Here is a 17,843-nt window from a genome sequence, read left to right on the forward strand (position 1 = left end):
TAAAGAATGTAAAAACAAACAAAACACTTTTATGGAGAAGGATGGACTATTTTTTTTTTTTTAAGAAAGCCAGACGTGTACTATGTCATTTTTCAGTCCTCGGTCACGCAAATGAGACATCCAGGAATGGTGCAAAAGCTGGAAGGTTCAGCTGATTGCATGTGAAAGGTGCTTCCAGAGGCAGGAAATAGTTGTTCTAAGTGGTCCCGTGTCCACCAGCCCTCTGCTGGTTCTGGGGGACGCTCTGTTAAATTGAATACTTCCTCAAAAGATAGGCTACACTGCAGCAGCCAACTTTTCAGCCCAGGCTTTTTCTAATTAGCAGATTCAAATCAGGAAGATATAATTGCAGTTTGGATTGAATTCTGTCCCTCAGCAGTCAAGTCTGTCCAATTTAATTCAATTCAGCACACACCGGGTGATTTGAATAAACACATGGGAGCCAGCATGGCAAGTGGGGCCAGGGGAGGTGACATGGGTGAGTGGTGAGCATCGTCCTGGACAGGTGTCAGGAGCAGTGCAGGTGTGAGCCCTGCCAGCTTGCTTGCCTTTGCCAGATCTCCAGTCCTGCTCCTGCGCTTCTCTTACTCTGCCCCCCCTGACCTCTGTTTGCCTGAGAAACAGACTGGGGCCCTGTGAGGCATCAGCAGGAGTCGAGGCGAGGCCCCTACCCTGGGTCACACCTGGGTCCACCCTGGGCTTTTTCTGCCTGGCCTGTCCCCCTTACTTTAGGAGGTTTGAACCCTATGCAGGCAGCTTCTCTTAGCTGGGCATCCTGGCCTGGGTGGAGTGTGTGGGAGCAGCAGGTCTTGGGGGATCAATCCCAAATATGGCCCCTTTTTTGGCTCATCCCTGATAACTCGACCCTGACCTTGAACTCCAATGTCTCTGTCGTCATCACGCTCCTTCTCTCAGTCCTGGCTTCATACTTCCAGCTGTGCCGCCCAGGTCTGACTGAGCCCTGCTCCACCACCCAGTCCTAGCCCTGGCCAGGCACAGCCCCACCCCACCCCACCCCCACCCCCCACCCCCCAGGACACCTGGGACCTGTGAAAGGGTGGATGGAGGACAAAGACCTCCTGCTAGCCTTCTCGTGCAGGCAGCTCTGCCTCTGCCAAGCCTCCAGATGCACCTGTGAGACGGTGCTGGTCCTGAAGCTCCCCAGGAAGAATGTAAGGGTCTTTGTAGCAACCAGACCACAGCCTGCTTCAAGGCCATTGATAGTGAGTGGGAGAGAAAGTTTAGCTTGATATTTAGACACAACTGACAAACACTGTGCATTGAGACAATGGCCACAGGACATCTCTAGGACACCATTCTGGGCTAGCCCGGTGGCCTCGGGGCTGTAAGGTACTATGACCCTTTCCAAACATGGCCAGGTTCTCTCAGTCTGGAGCAACAGCGAAAGATGGGAGACACTGCTTCTCCAGGGGCTGATGTGTCCTCAGGGCAAGTCCCAGCCCAGGCGTCTTTCAGGTCCAAGGATCATCCCCTGCTCAGGGGGCCTGGGTTTTGGAAGGAATTCTCCAGTGAGATGCTAAAGGGGGAATCCCGGAGCCCACCTAGGGCCCACCTGGACAGGTGATCCCACTCATCTGAGGGTCAAGGTAGCATTGTTCCTCCAGTTAGTGTTTTCATAATCAGGGTGACTCTGTTACACGTTCCTTGGGACTTTGCTTTCCGTAGCATTCCCTGAGTATCTATTTGCTGCTTTGAATTTGTTGGGACCCCTGAGGCTGCTGGGTAAATGCTAAGAGTCAAAGCATCTGTCACAGGGGGGTGCCCTCAGGAAACACCTTTCCCTGAGGTGGGTCAACAGAATGAGCCCAGGCAAGGCTTGGAACCCGGGGGGGGGGGGGGGGGGGGGGGGGGGGGGGGGGGGGGGGGGGGGGGGGGAGGGGGGGATGCAGAGCAAGGGGGTGGTCCTCACTAGCTAGCCCGGGCTGCTCTTCCAGCCTCAGCGGGATCTGGGGGGAATCCCAGAGGCTGGATGGCTGGATTTCTAAGTTTGCTTCCAGTCGGATCCAAGAGGATATAGCTCATTTCCCAAATGACAGGCTCGTGAAGACTTATTCCAGGGATTCGGGCTAATATATTCAGGAAATACAGGAGTATATGCACATCGTTTTATACTCACACACTCACACACACACGCACAAACACACACACCACATCTGGACCAGATATTCCTTAAATGCTCCCCATATCTTTTTTATCTTAGTCTGGATGTATTTGTTGAAGAAATTCGAGCCTCTTTTTCTATGGAGTTTCCCCCTCTCTGCATTTTGCTGCTTGCCCTCTGGTGTACCTCACAGCTTCCCTCAGTTTTTCTCCATTCCCTGTGCACTAGCACGTAGGTCAAGGGTTGAGCAGATTCACATCCAACCCTTACTATATCTTGGCAGAAACACTTCATAGGGGGTGCATTCTCCTAGCAGAAAGCCGCTTGTCCCTCCTTCTGTGATGTGAGCGGCAATTGGTGATCTTTGCCAGAAGCTTTTATCCTTTTGGGGATGCAGAGAGGTGATAAGTAACTCTACCGTTCCTCACTTGTTTGTTAGCTAGAAAGGTTTTCTTTTCTTCATTTTTTTAAAGAGTTTACTTATTTATTCATGACACACACACACACACACACACACACACACACACAGAGGCAGAGACACAGGCAGAGGGAGAAGCAGGCTCCATGCAGGGAGCCCGATGTGGGACTCGATCCCGGGTCCCCAGGATCACGCCCCAGGCCGAAGACGGCCCCAAACCGCTGGGCCACCGGGGCTGCCCAGCTAGAAAGTTTTCCTAAGGAGAAATTTCCCTTCATCATTTGGCAACCCTCGTACAGTTAACAGAGGAAAGGCAGGATATCCCTTTCTTTACTAGTTTTCAGGATGAAGTATTAGTTTCCCACCATCCTTCAAAGGTACTGATTTTCTTTTCTTCAGGGAGGGGAAGTTATTACTTTTTAAAAAAATATTATTTAAATTCAATTTGCCAACATATAGTATTACACCCAGTGCTCATCCCATCACGTGCCCTCCTCAGTGCCCGTCACCCAGTACCCCCGTCCCCCCACCCACCTCCCCTTCCTCAGCCCTTTGTTTGTTTCCCAGAGTTAGGAGTCTCTCCTGGTTTGTCTTCCTCCCTAATTTGTTTTTCCCCACTCAGTTTCCTTCCTGCCCCTTGTGGGACCGGTTTCCTTTAACGTTGTTTCCCTCTCACGGATCTGAACCTGTTCTATGAGTTTCCATCTGCTGTAATTATGCTCCCTGACATGCCCCTTGTCCAAACTCTGGCCAGTGGGAACTCCTTCAGGACGGTTCCCGAATCCTTTTGCCATGACCTTGATAACTTCCTCCCTTTCAGTTAGGACAAGAGGCTTCAAATCATTTTCAACATTTTCTGCCCCAGGCCTGAAATTAGCCATTCCCCAAGGAGCCCTGCTTCCTCTTCAGTTGCAATGACTGGTTAATTTGTACATGAAATGAATTTTCCTGTACTTGTTGGCGGGGGGGCAGGGTCCCTCTTCTGGGGTTTTCCCACGGTGGCACAAATATGACCTCTGCCCCTCCACCTCCACCTGACATATCTCCCCTTTGCTCTGCATCCCCGACTGGCTCTATTTGGATTCTTTCAGCTTTTCTCTCAGGAATGGGCTTTGTCTTGGGAGGGAGCCTTGGTGCACTAATTTTATGATGTTTTATGAGGCGTAGGCAGTTCCGGACCCCTCAGACCTGGCAGGCACCTTTCCTCCCCTGAGTCTCTGCTTTCTTCACTAGGAAGAAGGGGGAAGGGGGAAGCTGAGTCCCTTGCAGCTTTGGGGCCGTGTGACTCTGATTCTCGTCCCTGGGCCCGAGGTCAGAGGTCCCTCTTGTAACCAGATGGCTGGACCACAGCACCCTGGGGCTCACTGTGGCCATGTCCCCGCAGGGATCTCAGTGTGGACGCCGGCTTGAGTCCTGCCCAGTTCCAGGTACGGCCCATCCCTCAGCACTATCAGCATTACCTAGCGACTCCTCGAATGCACCACTTCCCCAGAAACTCCTCCTCCACGCAGATGGTGAGTGCAATGGCCCTGCCAGGAAGCGGACGCCCTGGCTGCCTGCCTGTTGGGTGCCAATGGTGGGCTAAAGCCAGCGGCTCTGTTCCCCTGTGTCCTGCTGTCATGCTATCATCCCGCCCCCCCCCCCCCTTCCGCCACTATCTCCTCACACTCCTGTTCCTGCTCTGGTTTGAAAGCATCTGCCGAACTGAACTAAAGTCAGTGCTATGAGCAGGACCGAGGGGGGCACTGGAGGAGGGAAAGGAGGGCCTGGCGGGCTGTGGTCTGTGGGGAAGAGGCTCAAGGCTCAGAAGAAGCAGGGTGATCCCTCATTGTCACCTCACTTAGTTAATTTCTTGGGGTCAGCACCTCCCTGGGCTTTGATTTTACTTATCCATGAAATGGGATGAAGATGCCCACCTCGTCCTTCTCACAGGGCTGGCGTCCTTCCCACAGGGGACAAAGGAGCCCCCAGAAGTGGCCCTGGGGCCCGACGTGCTGATCCAGTTCTGCTCTCTGCAGGGAGGGGGCTGGTTCTTGTCACTGCAGGTCGCTTGGATTGCAGAAGGGGGCAGGTTGGCTCCCTGGCATTGCAAGCTACGTGGAGCAAAGGTGAAGACACGCCATTGAAGCAGCAAAGGACCAATTGCAAAATCTTGTCTCCAGACAGTTTGTGGGTGTTGCTGCCCCTACAGTGCACTTCCCCCCTTCCAGCCCTTGTCTCTGCCATTAGCCATCCCGTTCCTCAGTCTCCTTTTTTTGTACAATGAGAGGTTTAGATGAGTAATCTCTGAAGACCTGGTCAGCTCTAAAGGTCTATGGTTGGTGTTATGAAGCACCGTCTCTTTAAGAAAAAGCTAACATTTATTGAGCACTTAATGTATGGCAGGCACTGTCCTAAGTACTTCACATGAATTTCCCCACAACCTTACACAAAACAGGGTATTACCCTTGTTTTACAGATGGGCAAACTGAGGCATAGAGAGGTGAAGTAACAGGTGCTATGCAGTAAGTAGGTGGAGGAGCTATGATGGAAATCCGGCCCCTCTGACTCAAAGCCAGGGCTAAGGCAAGATCAGTGGGGCAGGGCCATGCCAGTACAGAGGCAGAACCAGTCTTCATTTAAAATTTGGATATTTTGTTCATTATGGACTTTTCGCATTAATTTTGATTTTTAAAAAAAAATACTGTATTAAAACATTACCTATCTCAATTATTGGGTCTATTATGCTAAAATATTATTTACCTTGATTACAGAGTCATTGGTGCTTAGATTTTGTGCTCTCACTTGCCCCTCCTAGACAGGATCCGGCCCACACTCTACTGTCTGAGGCACCGTCTGAGACAGTACAGAGCAGAAAGGAAGGAAGTGGCCTGTGGTCACTCAACTGCCTGGGTTTGAGGTCGTGGTTTTACCACTTGGTTGCATAACTCAGGTCCTTACTTGATCTACTTGTATCTCATTTCCCCTACCAGTGAAATGGGGCTAGTAATTGTACCCACATTCGAGATCAGATGAGATCATTCAATTAGTTAATCGTGTGATGTGCCCAGACTGTGCCTGCCTTGAAATAAATGCCCAATCAGCTTAGTCATCTTACTAATTATATAAGGACATAGTATATGTATTTACTAATTTATATTTACTTTATTGATTTTGCTATTTTTTCTGGGGCTAGTCTGGCACAGGCTTGGTTCTGGATGAGGACAGGGGATGTAAGAGCAGGAAAGATAGTACTTCTGCCTGAAGAATCTCGGGGGATGTACAGATTGGTGGTTATGGGGGAGGAGCTGGATGCTGGGCTCATGCAGCCTGGAATCCTATCTGAGGCATTTTCTCCCCAACAGGTCGTCCATGAAATCCGAAACTACCCATACCCTCAGCTTCACTTCCTTGCTCTCCAGGGACTGAACCCCAGCAGACACACCTCTGCAGTGCGGGAGAGCTACGAGGTACGCCTTGCCCCTCTGTCCAGCTCCAGCTGGTGGAGACACAGTTATTGTACATCGTCCCTTCTCCCTTTCTCCTTCTGGTGGGTAGGGCAGATGAGGTTGTGGGGAGCTTCAGGGTTGAGAGTAAGAGAGAGAAAAGGAGAGAGCGAGTAAAAATGTTGGGGTCTTTCAGTACCAGAGAAGTTCTTCCTGATGGCTATGTGGATGCTTCCTGCTAACCGTCTCTCAGTGTCCCTCCCCCCCATCCTGTGTGTGCATGTGTGTGTATGTGTGTGTGTATGAGTGGTTTGCATGTAGAGTGTACATGTCCACATTTTTCTCTTTGCAGGAGCTGCTGCAGCTTGAGGACAGATTGGGAAATGTGACTCGGGGAGCTGTACAGAACACCATCGAGAGATTCACCTTCCCCCACAAATACAAGAAGGTGAGTCTGCTAGCAGTTCAGCCTGTGTAGTTGAGGGGTTGTGGTTTAGATGCTCTGAAGCTGTGCTGCTTTCCCACAGTCTTATCCCTTGTCTCTGTCAGGTGTGACCAGGAGGGGAGATGGGAGTGCTTCTCATCACAAAAGAGGAGGGCTGGGTGTGAGTGTACACATGGGCTGGTGAGTGGGTAGTGTTCGGTAGGTGTACAGGTATGCGAATGCTCCTATCTGAAGGAGGTGGGCAAAGGGAGCATCTGCCATGAAGACTAAGATATATCTTAGAAAAGATGTCCAAGTCCAATCCTGTGTGTGGACAAATGGAGAACTAAGGCAAGGGTTTTCAATCCTCACTGAGCATCAGGATCACGTGGGGAGCTTTTAAAGCCATATGCTCAGGGCTCCACCCTAGGCCTATAGAGGTAAACTCTCCAGGGTTGTTGCTCAGTAAGGTGGAGTAGGCTTAGAACCCAGGAATCTGATTTTTAAAACATTTTAAGATTCAAATAAATAAAAAATTTGCAAGCGACCAAGATGTCCTTGAATAAGTGAGTAGCTAAACAAACAGTGTTACATCCATACAATGGAATATTATTCCAATATTTTCTTAAATAGGCTATTAAGCCATGGAAAGACATGAGGGAACCTTAAATGCATGTTACCTAAGAGAAAGAAGTCAACCTGAGAAGGCTGCATACTGTATGATTCCAACTATATAGCATTCTGGAAAAGGTAAAACTAGACAGTTAAAAGATCCCTTGTTGCCAGGGGCTTTGGGGGAGGTATAGATGAGTGAATGGGGAGATCACAGGGTATTTTTAGTGGAATTGTTGAATGCCACTGTAATGGTGGACACATGACCTTGTACATTTGTCAAAACCTATAGGACACTACAACACAAGGAATGAACCCTAATGTAAACTAAAGTTCTTCAGTTAATAACAGTATATCACTATTGGTCATCAATTGTAACAAATGGATCTCACTAACACAAGATGTTAATAATAGGTCAAACTGTGTGTGTGTGTGTGTGTGTGTGTGTGTGTGTGTGTGTGTGTGTGTTTTGAGAGGGGGGAGGGATATGAGAATGGGCTGTATTTTCTGCTCAATTATAATGTAAACTTAAAATTGCTCTGCAAAATAAATTCTGCTATGAACACAATTTTTTTTTTAATTTAAGAATTAAAAGCTTGACAAGTGCTGAGAAACTTGGAGTGAGAAATGCTCAAGCCAGAGCCCATCTTCACTGCCTCATGAGGCAATGGGGCACAATGGTTGTGATCACTAGGTGTTGGAGTCAGGGCCAGTTTTTAATTTCAGTCTTACTACTGTCTTTATTTGGGCTGCCATAACAAAATACCATTAGCTGGGTGGATTAAACTGCAGACATTTATTTCTCACAGTTCTCAAGGCTAAGAAGGCCAAGATCAAGGCACTGGCAGATTTAGTTCTTGGTGAGAGCTCTCTTTCTGATTTACAGAGGGCTCCATTCTTGCCGTGTCTTCACATGACAGAGAGAGGAAGCTCTGGTGTCTTTTCCTCTTTTTACAGGGACACTCATCATATGGGCTCTGACCTCATCCAAATCTAATTAGCTACCAGAGGCCCCATCTCCTGATACCATCACATTGGGGGTTAGGGCGTTAACATATGAATTTGGGAGTGGGAAGCACAGACATTCAGTCTATAACCACCACTGATAGCATTGTAGCTCTGGACAATTTACTTGGCTTTTCTGAACCCTCCCCTGCCCCTTTTAATGGAAAATAGGAATGATGTATTAGTAGCAACCATAAGGGGTGCTCCAGGGATTCAGAGGGACAATGCATATACAGTTTAGCACAGTGCCTCATATCTGGTGAGTGGTCAGGAATGGTGAACCGCTCTCACCTTGAAATAGGGCTCACTTATTTTACAATAGTGATGATAAAAGAATAAAAAATCTAAAAGAAATATAGTCACGTAGACAAATACAAAAAATAAGAATTAGGCAAAGATATGAAAACAACAGACAAAGTGAAAACCAATAACAATGACGTGAAAAGAAATGTGAAGGACAAAAAGGTACAGGCGGAAGAGGTTAAAATAAATATGAAATAAATGCTGAGAAGAGTCACTGTTAAAAGTTACACAGATAATGAGAAGACAAAACCCAGAAGACCTAAAAGATTAAAAATACAAAAGAGGAAATAGTATAATATTTGAAAAGATACAATAATTGGGGCACCTGGGTGGCTCAGTGGTTGAATGTCTGCCTTTGGCTCCTGTTATAATCCCGGGGTCCCAGGATCAAGTCTCACATCAGGTTCCCCGCAGGGAGCCTGCTTCTCCCTCTGCCTATATCTCTGCCTCTCTCTGTCTCTCATGAATAAATGAATAAAAATCTTTAAAAAAAAGAAAAAAGAAAAGAGACAATTATTAAAGAAATGTAGATGAGACGCACCTGGGTGGCACAGTTGGTTAAGCATCTGACTCTTGGTTTTGGCTCAGGTTGTGACCTCAGGGTCCTAAGATGGAGCCCTGAGTTGGGCTCTCTGCTCAGCATGGTGTCTGCTTAAGACTCTCTCCCTCTGCCCCTCCCCCTGCACTCACTCTCTCTCTCCAATAAATAAATCTTAAAAAAAAGAAATACAGAGTAGTCATAGTGAAACAAGGTAAGACTATTCAGTTGAAATCATTAACTATAAAAGGGAAATAATGAATAATGGTGGGAAAAAAACAATAGAAAATAGGCAAATAGTGATTCTTATTAGTATCTTTTATAGAACATCCCTTTTCTTGAAGGACCAATAGAAGAAAGACCACTCCTCCCAGAAACACAGCTGGGCTGTTAGACGTTCATGACTCCATTTATACTCAAAAGCCATGATGATTATATGAGGCTATGGATGTAATTCTGATTTTCTGGTTTCTAGACAAGGGAACACTTACTGCGGTGGAGATCAGATCACATGGTTTGCAACTGGAGTGTATAGGGCTCACGGAAGCTGAGAGCAGAGTATCAATTTTCTTCTATGTTCCAGTGAGGCTACAGTTCTCTAGAGATCACATCAGACTAAGGAACCCCAGAGCTCAGTGCCAGGGACTGAACCTAGCATCTAGGCCTGGCCCCAAGGTCATAGTCATTCTGTGGGTGTTTTTTTGTTTGTTCACTTGTTTTTAAATCTTGTGACTCTTTAGATTTTTCTCTTGGCAAAATGACCTCAAGTCTGCTTCTCTCTGGAGTGGGGACTGAAGGGCTAGTTTTCTGCCCATGGATATTATCAGGTTTTTTTACTGCACAGCATGGAGATGGGAACAAGAAAGATGGGCTGATCTCATTCACTGATTAGATTCCTTCCTCCCTAGAATATTTTTTAAGCACATAAGCACAGATGATGTACCTTCTGCTTGGCCAAGTGTGGAAGAGTACCCAAGGAAGGGTGAGCCATGGTCCACAACGTCTAAGAACTTGGAACTTTCTAAATAGCGGTTAACTATTTTCAAATAATTAGCATAGGATTTAAAACAGTTCAACTAAAGTCAACAAGTATAAACAGAGGCTGCATGATGTCCAAACTCATGTTGGAGCCAGTGCCTATCTTAAAGGACTTTGCTGGATAGGAAGAGATCTAACAATATATAAAATTACAGAATGATACAAATTATAGGAGTTGAGGAATTTTTCCTTCATCTAGTAATGAATGAATAAATGAGTAGACCTTAGTTGAATGAAAGAGAGAAAGGAAAGAGGTAAGGAAGAAAGAAAGGATGGACGAATGGAAGGGTAGACAGATAGATGGATAGAAGGTTGGGTGGTTGGAGGCGGAGTGGGTAAATGGTTGAGTGAGTGAGTGGATGGATGGGTGGTTGGGTGGATGTATATGGATGGATGGATGGATGGATGGATGCAATGGTAGATGGGTGGATGGGTGAGACATTGGGTGGATGGAGGGTGAGTGAGTGGATAGGTGGGTGGATGAGTAAATGGGTAAGTGGATGGATGGATGAAACATGCTGGACCTGAATGTGGAGGGAGAAGCCTGGAGGCAGGGATCTAGGCTGGAAAGGATGTAAGGAGGAATGGACAGTATGAGAGAAATCAGAAGGGGAAGCCATTTATGCACAAGCCATAGTTTTGCTATGGCTCGATTCATTAAGCACCTGGTTCCTTTCCGAACTTTATGTCGTATGTCTGCCAGGATACCACAGCTGTATCCTGAGGCAAGGAGGAAGAGTTGAGGAGGAGGCTGGGAGAAGGATCTTGGGTGACCACCCAAGTCTGGGGATTCCTTAAGAACTTAGAAGGATACTGCCTCACAGATAAGGGAGGGGAAGTCTATGGTTGAAAGACAGCGGTCACCAGGTGAGTGCTCCAGGTAACTAATGCTCCTCCTCTGCTTCTCATAGCGAAGACCCCAGGATGGCAAGGGCAAGAAAGAAGAGGGGGAGGAGTCAGACACAGATGAGAAATGCACAATTTGTCTGTCTATGCTGGAAGACGGAGAAGATGTGAGGTAGGAGACCAACCTCTGGTCCCTCTCTCTCCCCCTCCACCCATCCCCAGCCGCCCCTGCAAGTATTAGTGACCACTCACATGCTGTATGTCAGGGGTACGGTGCTTGTTCTCTTGTGTGTGTTTGTGCTAAGTGTGCCATCGTGTGCTATGTGGTGGTTCTAGGAAGGTGGGGGGTGGAATGTTCTAGATGTGCGATGCTTATTGGTTTGGACTAGTGGACACAAAGCATAAGAGAACACAGTGCTATTTGGCCTGGGTGGGTGTAAGACAAAGTCATGGCTTTGTTTCAGGCTGGTCTGAAGGGGTTTCATGGAGGAGGAGGGCCGTGGGGTGCTCCTTCCTGTTGTGACTTCCCATCCCAGCCACAGCCTCACACTCAGGGACAGGGCCCCCAAACTCCTCTTTGACCTGCCACCCAGGGGTGTCATGGTGGGTCCCCCCACCTGCCGTAGCCTGTATGGCCTCACCCCTGGCCCTGCCCCAGACCCCTCCCTTCCTACCAGTCCCCTGACCTTCCCTTCTCTTCCAGGCGCCTCCCCTGTATGCATCTCTTCCACCAACTGTGTGTGGACCAGTGGCTCGCCATGAGCAAGAAATGTCCTATCTGCCGAGTGGACATTGAGACACAACTGGGAGCCGACAGCTGAGGGAGGAATTAGCCAGTGGACGCCCCATCTTCCTTCACCAGGTCCCCCCACGGCCATAGCCCTTGCAGCCAAACTTTGCCTTCTGAGCCATTTGATGTAGAGGAAAAGCCTGCAAGCACATTTTGTGGAAAGAGGAGTTGGCGGTATCAGCGTCTGAGGGAAAGGAGGGGTGGGGGGAGGCCCCCCCACTAGCCAGAATGGTGACTGCCCCATCCACCTCGCTGTGCGGGAGGGAGCGGGAGGGAGCTGGCCGTGCCCGGAGCAGGGGTGGGAAGGGGGGCCCACGCTGCTGAGAATCTGGATGTGACCTGGAAGGCCCTAGCTGATAGACAGGCCCCTCAATCCTGTCCTTTGAAGGATTGTATATATACCTCTCGACCACGTAGAAACCATGTAGGGGTCTCTAGCTATTTCTGTGGATGGCAGCCGGAGCATGTTAGCTTAAGAAAAATGTTGTGTGTGGTGCTCTAGTCATCTTGTGGTGGACATGTCGCTATTACGAATTCGCACCAAATATTTCTCATTGAGTTCCTTGTTTTGGTGCCTGACTGAACCAGCCAACGACAGCCCAAATCTTCCCGTCTTTACAAGAAACAAGGAAAAAGGAATCCAAGGTGAAAAAAAAAAAAAGCCAAATCCTGTTTCTGGTGAAAAAAGGATGATTTTTTTTTTCACCCAGGTTGGGAGGTGGGGGCGGGGGTGGTTCTTGTTTTGTTTTTGGTTTTGTTTTTTCCTTTGCTTTTGTTTTTCTCATGTTTACAGCGCGTGGAGTGTGGAAGGGGGAGCATCTGGGGAAGGGGAGGACCGGGAAAGGAGCAGATGGGGGGTAGGCTTAGATGGGCCCCTGAGGGGGTTCAGCCAGGGTGAGGAAAGCTGAGTTTGAGTAGGAGCAGGGGAGAGTCTGTCTCTAAGGAGGGCTCCCCAGTTCTGGGACCCATCTCCCTAGTTCCAGCCATGTCCCCCGGTTTCACATGGGATTCGGGAGAGGCCAGCCTTCAGCTCGAGTTGCTCACCCATTTTCCTCAGAGCCAGGGTGTCCCTGCTCATGCCACCTCTTCCTTTCACCTGTGCGTATGCCCCATCACAAAGAGGCAATTTGGTCACTGCCTCCCTATGCAAAAAATTAACTAGATGATGAAGATATGATAGCATAGGTGGTAGACACTCGGTCTCGGCTAAAGTGCTCTTGGCTAGCACTTGGGGGTGAGGTCAAACACCATGGACCTGAAGGAGGGCCCTCAGCTCCCTTTGGGATGTCTCCAATCCTGATGGAGTCCCCCAAAGATGGCCCCGTGTCCTGAGACTGTGTTGGCTGGGTTTGGGAAGGCCCTGTGTCCCTAGTCTCTGGCTCTTTCTCTGACTCTTTGATAACCTTGGGCAAGTCCCTTTTTCCTCTCTGTGCCTCATTTTCCTTCTCCTTAGAGGGGAGACTAACGACAGTGCACCCCCATTCCCCCTTCTACCTCACCCAGATGTTGTGAGGATTGACACTATCCACCCAACAAATTCATGCTCCCTCCTGGGAACCACCTTTGGGGTTTAGGGATGGGGATGGTGGGAAAGAGGGACCTGGGAGTTCCAAGTGACAGCACACAATGTGTCTTTCCGCACGACCCCCGCAATTTTTGTGAACCTCAAAGGGAGCAGGGAGATGGGAGGACAGAAGAATGGAGATGGGAAAAATCCATGAAATTCCAACCCCAACCCCGTAGTCCTCACCCATAGGTGGAACACTCCAGCCCACTGGAATTCCGCTCCTTTCCTTTGCCCCTCCCTGCTCCCTTATTTGCACTGCCCTCAAAGCCTCCCTTTGCCCACCCCTCCCACCCCCGCCCCAGTCTCAATGCCCTCACATCAGTAAGAGAAGACTAAGGAGGACAAGATATTCCACCCATACATGAGGAAATCCTGTAAGGTCAAGGAAATCTGAGTCTGCATTGCGGCTACAAAGGGTACATCCAGCATCAATGGGTAAAAATGCCCAAGAAGTAGATTTTGGATTGAGGTAGAACCTTCTAGCACAACCAGAGCTGTCAGGTGGAGGCATGGCTCTTCTGGACACCTGCAGGCACAGAATGGGGGATGTGGCTGGCTTCTGGTGGGAGGGTTACTCGAGGATCTGACGCAGCCTGAGGCCTCTCCCAGCACCAATACTCTGGTGTTCTAGAAAATCTTTCCTGAGTGCCTGTTTAGTGCTGGGAGAGAGGACAATACCCTGCCTTGAGGAGCTTAGGCTTTTTAGCCGAGGAGCCAAGATGCATAAAATAGCACAAAAATGATGACTAGCTGACACAGGGTTAACAGCGATGCGCGTTACCCAGTCCAGTTCGGTGGTTCCAGCCTGCGGACTGTCTCCAGGGCTAAAGGCCGGAGACCCCACGTGTATAGAAAGTGCTTCCAAGTCAGGATTTTGGGGAGAGCTATTGACTAGCAGCCACGGGAAGCTGGAAATTGTCCCCAGCCTGCTGTACCCTGGAGGCAGCCAGGGTGGCTCGGGAAGGTCGCTCCCATCTGGGACTGGGGCTCTCGTGCTCTCTGAGGCTGGTTCAGAAGGCTCGCGGGGAGAGGGAGTCTGCGCCGAGCCAGGTGGTGCGTGAGCTGGGGTCCGGGTCCAATGACAAAGCATGCCCCACTGCTGGGCCTCAGTTTCCCCAGCTGTGATGCAAGGCGGTTGGACTAGATGCTTGCCAAGTCTCCTTCCAGCACCCGATCCTCTGATCCTTCCTGACATCGACGCATCTTTCCAGCGGTAGGGCCGCCTGCTGAGAGCCGGGAAACTACTCTGGGGGTGACACTGGCAGGAGGCTGAGTGTGGGCTGCAGCCCCTGCCCCCCGCCTCGCTCTGGGCAGGCTCTGGGGGCCTAGGCTAACCCAAGGCTCTGACTGGGGCGGGGATCGCTGACTTTGGGGGTGCATCCTGAAGCCCCCTCCCCTCCCCACCTCGCTGGGGGCCCTCGTACCCTGCAGGTGGGTGCAGGAGGGGACGCGGACTCAGGCTCCCGCCAGCTCCAGGCCCCCAGCTGGACAGCTCTCTGGGTGAGAACACGGGAGAGGGGTCTGTGCTTCTGCTCCCCCGAAGCCCCCCTCTCCCTCATCGGGGAGCCTGGGAAGAAGAAGAAAAAGAGGCAGGCTCAGGCCTCAGCACCTTGTACCCACCACCTCCGGGAGGAGAGACCCCCCCCCCCAACCCCGGGAGTGCTCCTACTGCTCAACTCAAGGGACTCAGACCCTTTCTTGACTGAGACGCATGAGTGCCTTCTGGGGCGAGAGCCACCCCAGGATTCAAGTTGGGCCTGCCCAGCCCTGGCCACAGCGGGTCGCCAAGGACGCCAACCCATGAAACCAACGCCACAGGCCACAGGCGGCCTGCCCGGGTAGGGGTGTGGGTGGGGGGCTCCTCCACTAGCTGGGACGCCCCCCCACCTGGCGCCCCCTGGGCCCTCTGGCCCTGGCCAAGAACCATGGCAGGACTCAAGCTCCTCTTCTGCAAATGTCCCCAGCCTCCCTGCAAGTATTCTCAACTCTTTACGCCTAATGAACAAGCACAGTTTTTCAATGGTGAAAAAAAAAAAGCACCAGATCTTTCTTTCTCTCATTTTTTCTTTTCCTGAAGAAATCCCTCAAATACTCCCCCCACCCCCCCACCCGCCTGCTGGCGGGACAAACACTCCCCGCGTGGGGCTGTAGCAACGTCTGTCAGGTCCCCCTGTCGTGTTTCATCTCCTGCGCGTAGAGCAAATGCTAGAGCGATTTCAGCTGATAGAAAAACAAAAATGAAAAAAAAAAAAACACAAAAAACAAAAAACATGGCACGTTGCTAGTTTACAGGGTTTTGTGAGTTTAAATGCCTTATATTTAACAATCATAATTTATGACTAACTTGTAGATATCGTGGGTTCTTATTTAATTATTTTTATAGTTGTTTTGCATTTTTAATTATAATTTATTTATTTAGAAAGGATACTAATTTTTTTTATTACTCCTATTACCTCATTTTGGCGTTGTTTCTGGGAGTGGAATGCTTTGCATGCATTGGTACGATGACAAACCAACTATGAATACAAAAAAAAATTTAAATAAAATTCCGCGAACTTTATTTCGTCCAAACTATCAGGGTGTGTGATTGCAAGCTGTCCTACTGTGGTGCTGGCCTCTTTGGATACATTCCATACGAAATGCAAACCTTTGATTCTGTATGCTGTGACCTAGTGAAAAAAACTCCAATATAGTGACTGTATTTAGCACATATATAAATATAATTTGCACTTGTCAGCAGACTGGGCTAATCCTTTCACTTGCTACCCTGGCCCCCTCCCCAACCCCCCCATCATTCAACTGTTTTTCTTTCTTCCCTTACCCTTCCTGCGACCTCAGCCCACGCTGTCTCCATCCTCCTAGCAATGTGGGGGGGGGGGGGTGGGGGGGGACACTGGGGATCACTCTTTCCACCTGGGCTCAAATCTCTCTGATTCCAGAACTAGGCCCCTCAGACATTACCAGCAGGAGCATCTGAAAGCCAAAAAGCCTGATTTATTAGTAAAAGCCCTGGACTGGGGGATCAGGAGGCTCAGGTTCTCAGCCCAGCCCTATTGCAAAGGTCCCTTTGACCTTGAACAAGTCACTTGGCCTCCCTGAGTCTCAGCCTTCTGAGCAGGGCTGAGGAGGGTGAAGGGGAGCATGTCTAGGGTCTCTCAGATCCAGAAAGATTGACACAGAAGGGGGGGCACCACACAGTGCACTGTCTCCCCTCTCAGGGCAGAAGTCAGGGGAGGAGAAAGGATGGAGGGGTGGAGAGAAGGAGAGCATCTTGCGGGACACAGGGAGGCAGGTTAGGCTGACACAGCCCAGACGCGGGACCTGTGCCCTCACAGGCTTGGTGGGCCTCTGCAGAGCGAGTTGAAATCCATGTGTTGGTAGCTGTGGGGTTGGGGCAGACAGGATATCAGCCCCACAGTGTGGTGTTTGGGATTGGCACTCCATCCTGTCCTCTCTTGGAACCTTTGGTGTTGAGCAGAGCCCTGGGACACAGATTTGGGATTGGTGGTCTGACCTCCTAGTATCCCCTCCCTCCTCTGCTAGGGGCATCTGTGGGCAGGTGGGGCTGCTGGGGGTGGGGGGGTGGACAGGGCCCTCCAGTCTCCTCATTCCTGGGAAGGAGTGCTAGGGAAGGGTTTGGGAAAGCAGTGGCCTCAGAGGCTGGTAGTGCCATGATCCCGGATGCCTTTGAGCCAAACGAGAGAGAGAGAGAGAGAGAGAGAGAGAGAGAGAGAGAGAAAAGATCCATGCCTCCAGGGGAGGCCTCTGAGTCTGCTATGACCCTGGCCAGGACAGGGAGGACCAGTCCTGGGCCCTCTGCATGTTTGCCAATCCCTCCCGTGCCCCCTCCCTTCCTTTCCTGCTTATCCTTCCCTCTTGCCTCTTGACATCACTGCCTTTGCCTGGTGGAGAAGTCCATCCTCCACGTGAGGCTCCCGGGATGGTGCTGATGGGGGAGGAGGCGGAGGCCCAGACTCTCCATGCTGCTGGCCCGGGCTTGCAGGAAGTGGCCGGGCCTCACAGGGTCCCTAAGCCCCAGCTTTGCTCTGGTCGGACTATGGGTCCTGTTCCCTGGGCTTCCTACCTGCTGCCCACTCAGCTTCTCTTTCTGCCTCTGCCCTGGAGTCTTGTTCTCCTGCTTTCCTTGGAGATGGCTTGTGGGGTGGCCCCCTGGGGTGCTGGACCCCCCCAACACACACACTGCAGGGCCCCGGCAGACACTGCCGCCTGTCTGCCCCCTTGGCAGGGCTCCCGGACAGACATGCCTTATGCTGCTCTTCGGGGTCAGAGTGGGAAGGGGCCCTTGGCCCTGGCTGGCCTGTGCCCCCGCCCCTCCTCCCCCACCCTTCCCTTTCCCCAGCCCCGCCCTGGCCTTGGAGGTGGCTCTCTCTCAGCTCTGGAGCCAGCCACACCAGGCCCGCTGGGGGAATTTGGTTGCCCCTGGTAAGTGAAAGGATTATCCTCAGTGTTGATTGTCCTTTTTTGTAATCCTCCTGCTGTTCTGTTCTGTTGTGCTGTGCAACATTTTGCTACATAGACTATTTTATAGCAGAAAGCTAGAAGAATATTTATTATGAATATTAAAGCAATAGTGCATCAATGAAAAGGCGGAGACATTAGGAATTGTGTAAATGCTTAGATTCACTTTTGGTGGATTTTTTGTACTTTATTTATAACTAATAAAAATGAACTGCATTGCTAACTACACCTCACTTGTGCAGGGTGCTTCTTTCCATGCCGACCCAGGGCACTGCT

The 17,843-nt window shown here is 50.2% G+C and overlaps 1 protein-coding gene across 1 annotated transcript in view; it reads left to right on the forward strand.

The window, feature by feature from the left end:
- RNF165 (ring finger protein 165) overlaps window positions 1-17,693 on the forward strand; it is a 105,697-nt gene extending 88,004 nt beyond the window's left edge. The window contains exons 4-8 of the mRNA XM_041753520.1: window positions 3,925-4,054; window positions 5,885-5,989; window positions 6,318-6,413; window positions 10,797-10,903; window positions 11,435-17,693. Of these exons, the coding sequence (XP_041609454.1) occupies window positions 3,925-4,054; window positions 5,885-5,989; window positions 6,318-6,413; window positions 10,797-10,903; window positions 11,435-11,552 (556 nt within the window). The 3' untranslated portion in view covers window positions 11,553-17,693. The remainder of the gene's footprint in view (window positions 1-3,924; window positions 4,055-5,884; window positions 5,990-6,317; window positions 6,414-10,796; window positions 10,904-11,434) is intronic.
- The last annotated feature ends 150 nt before the right edge of the window (window positions 17,694-17,843 follow it).

This window comes from Vulpes lagopus, chromosome 1 (assembly GCF_018345385.1).
Source record: "Vulpes lagopus strain Blue_001 chromosome 1, ASM1834538v1, whole genome shotgun sequence".
In the NCBI taxonomy this organism is placed as follows: domain Eukaryota; kingdom Metazoa; phylum Chordata; class Mammalia; order Carnivora; family Canidae; genus Vulpes; species Vulpes lagopus.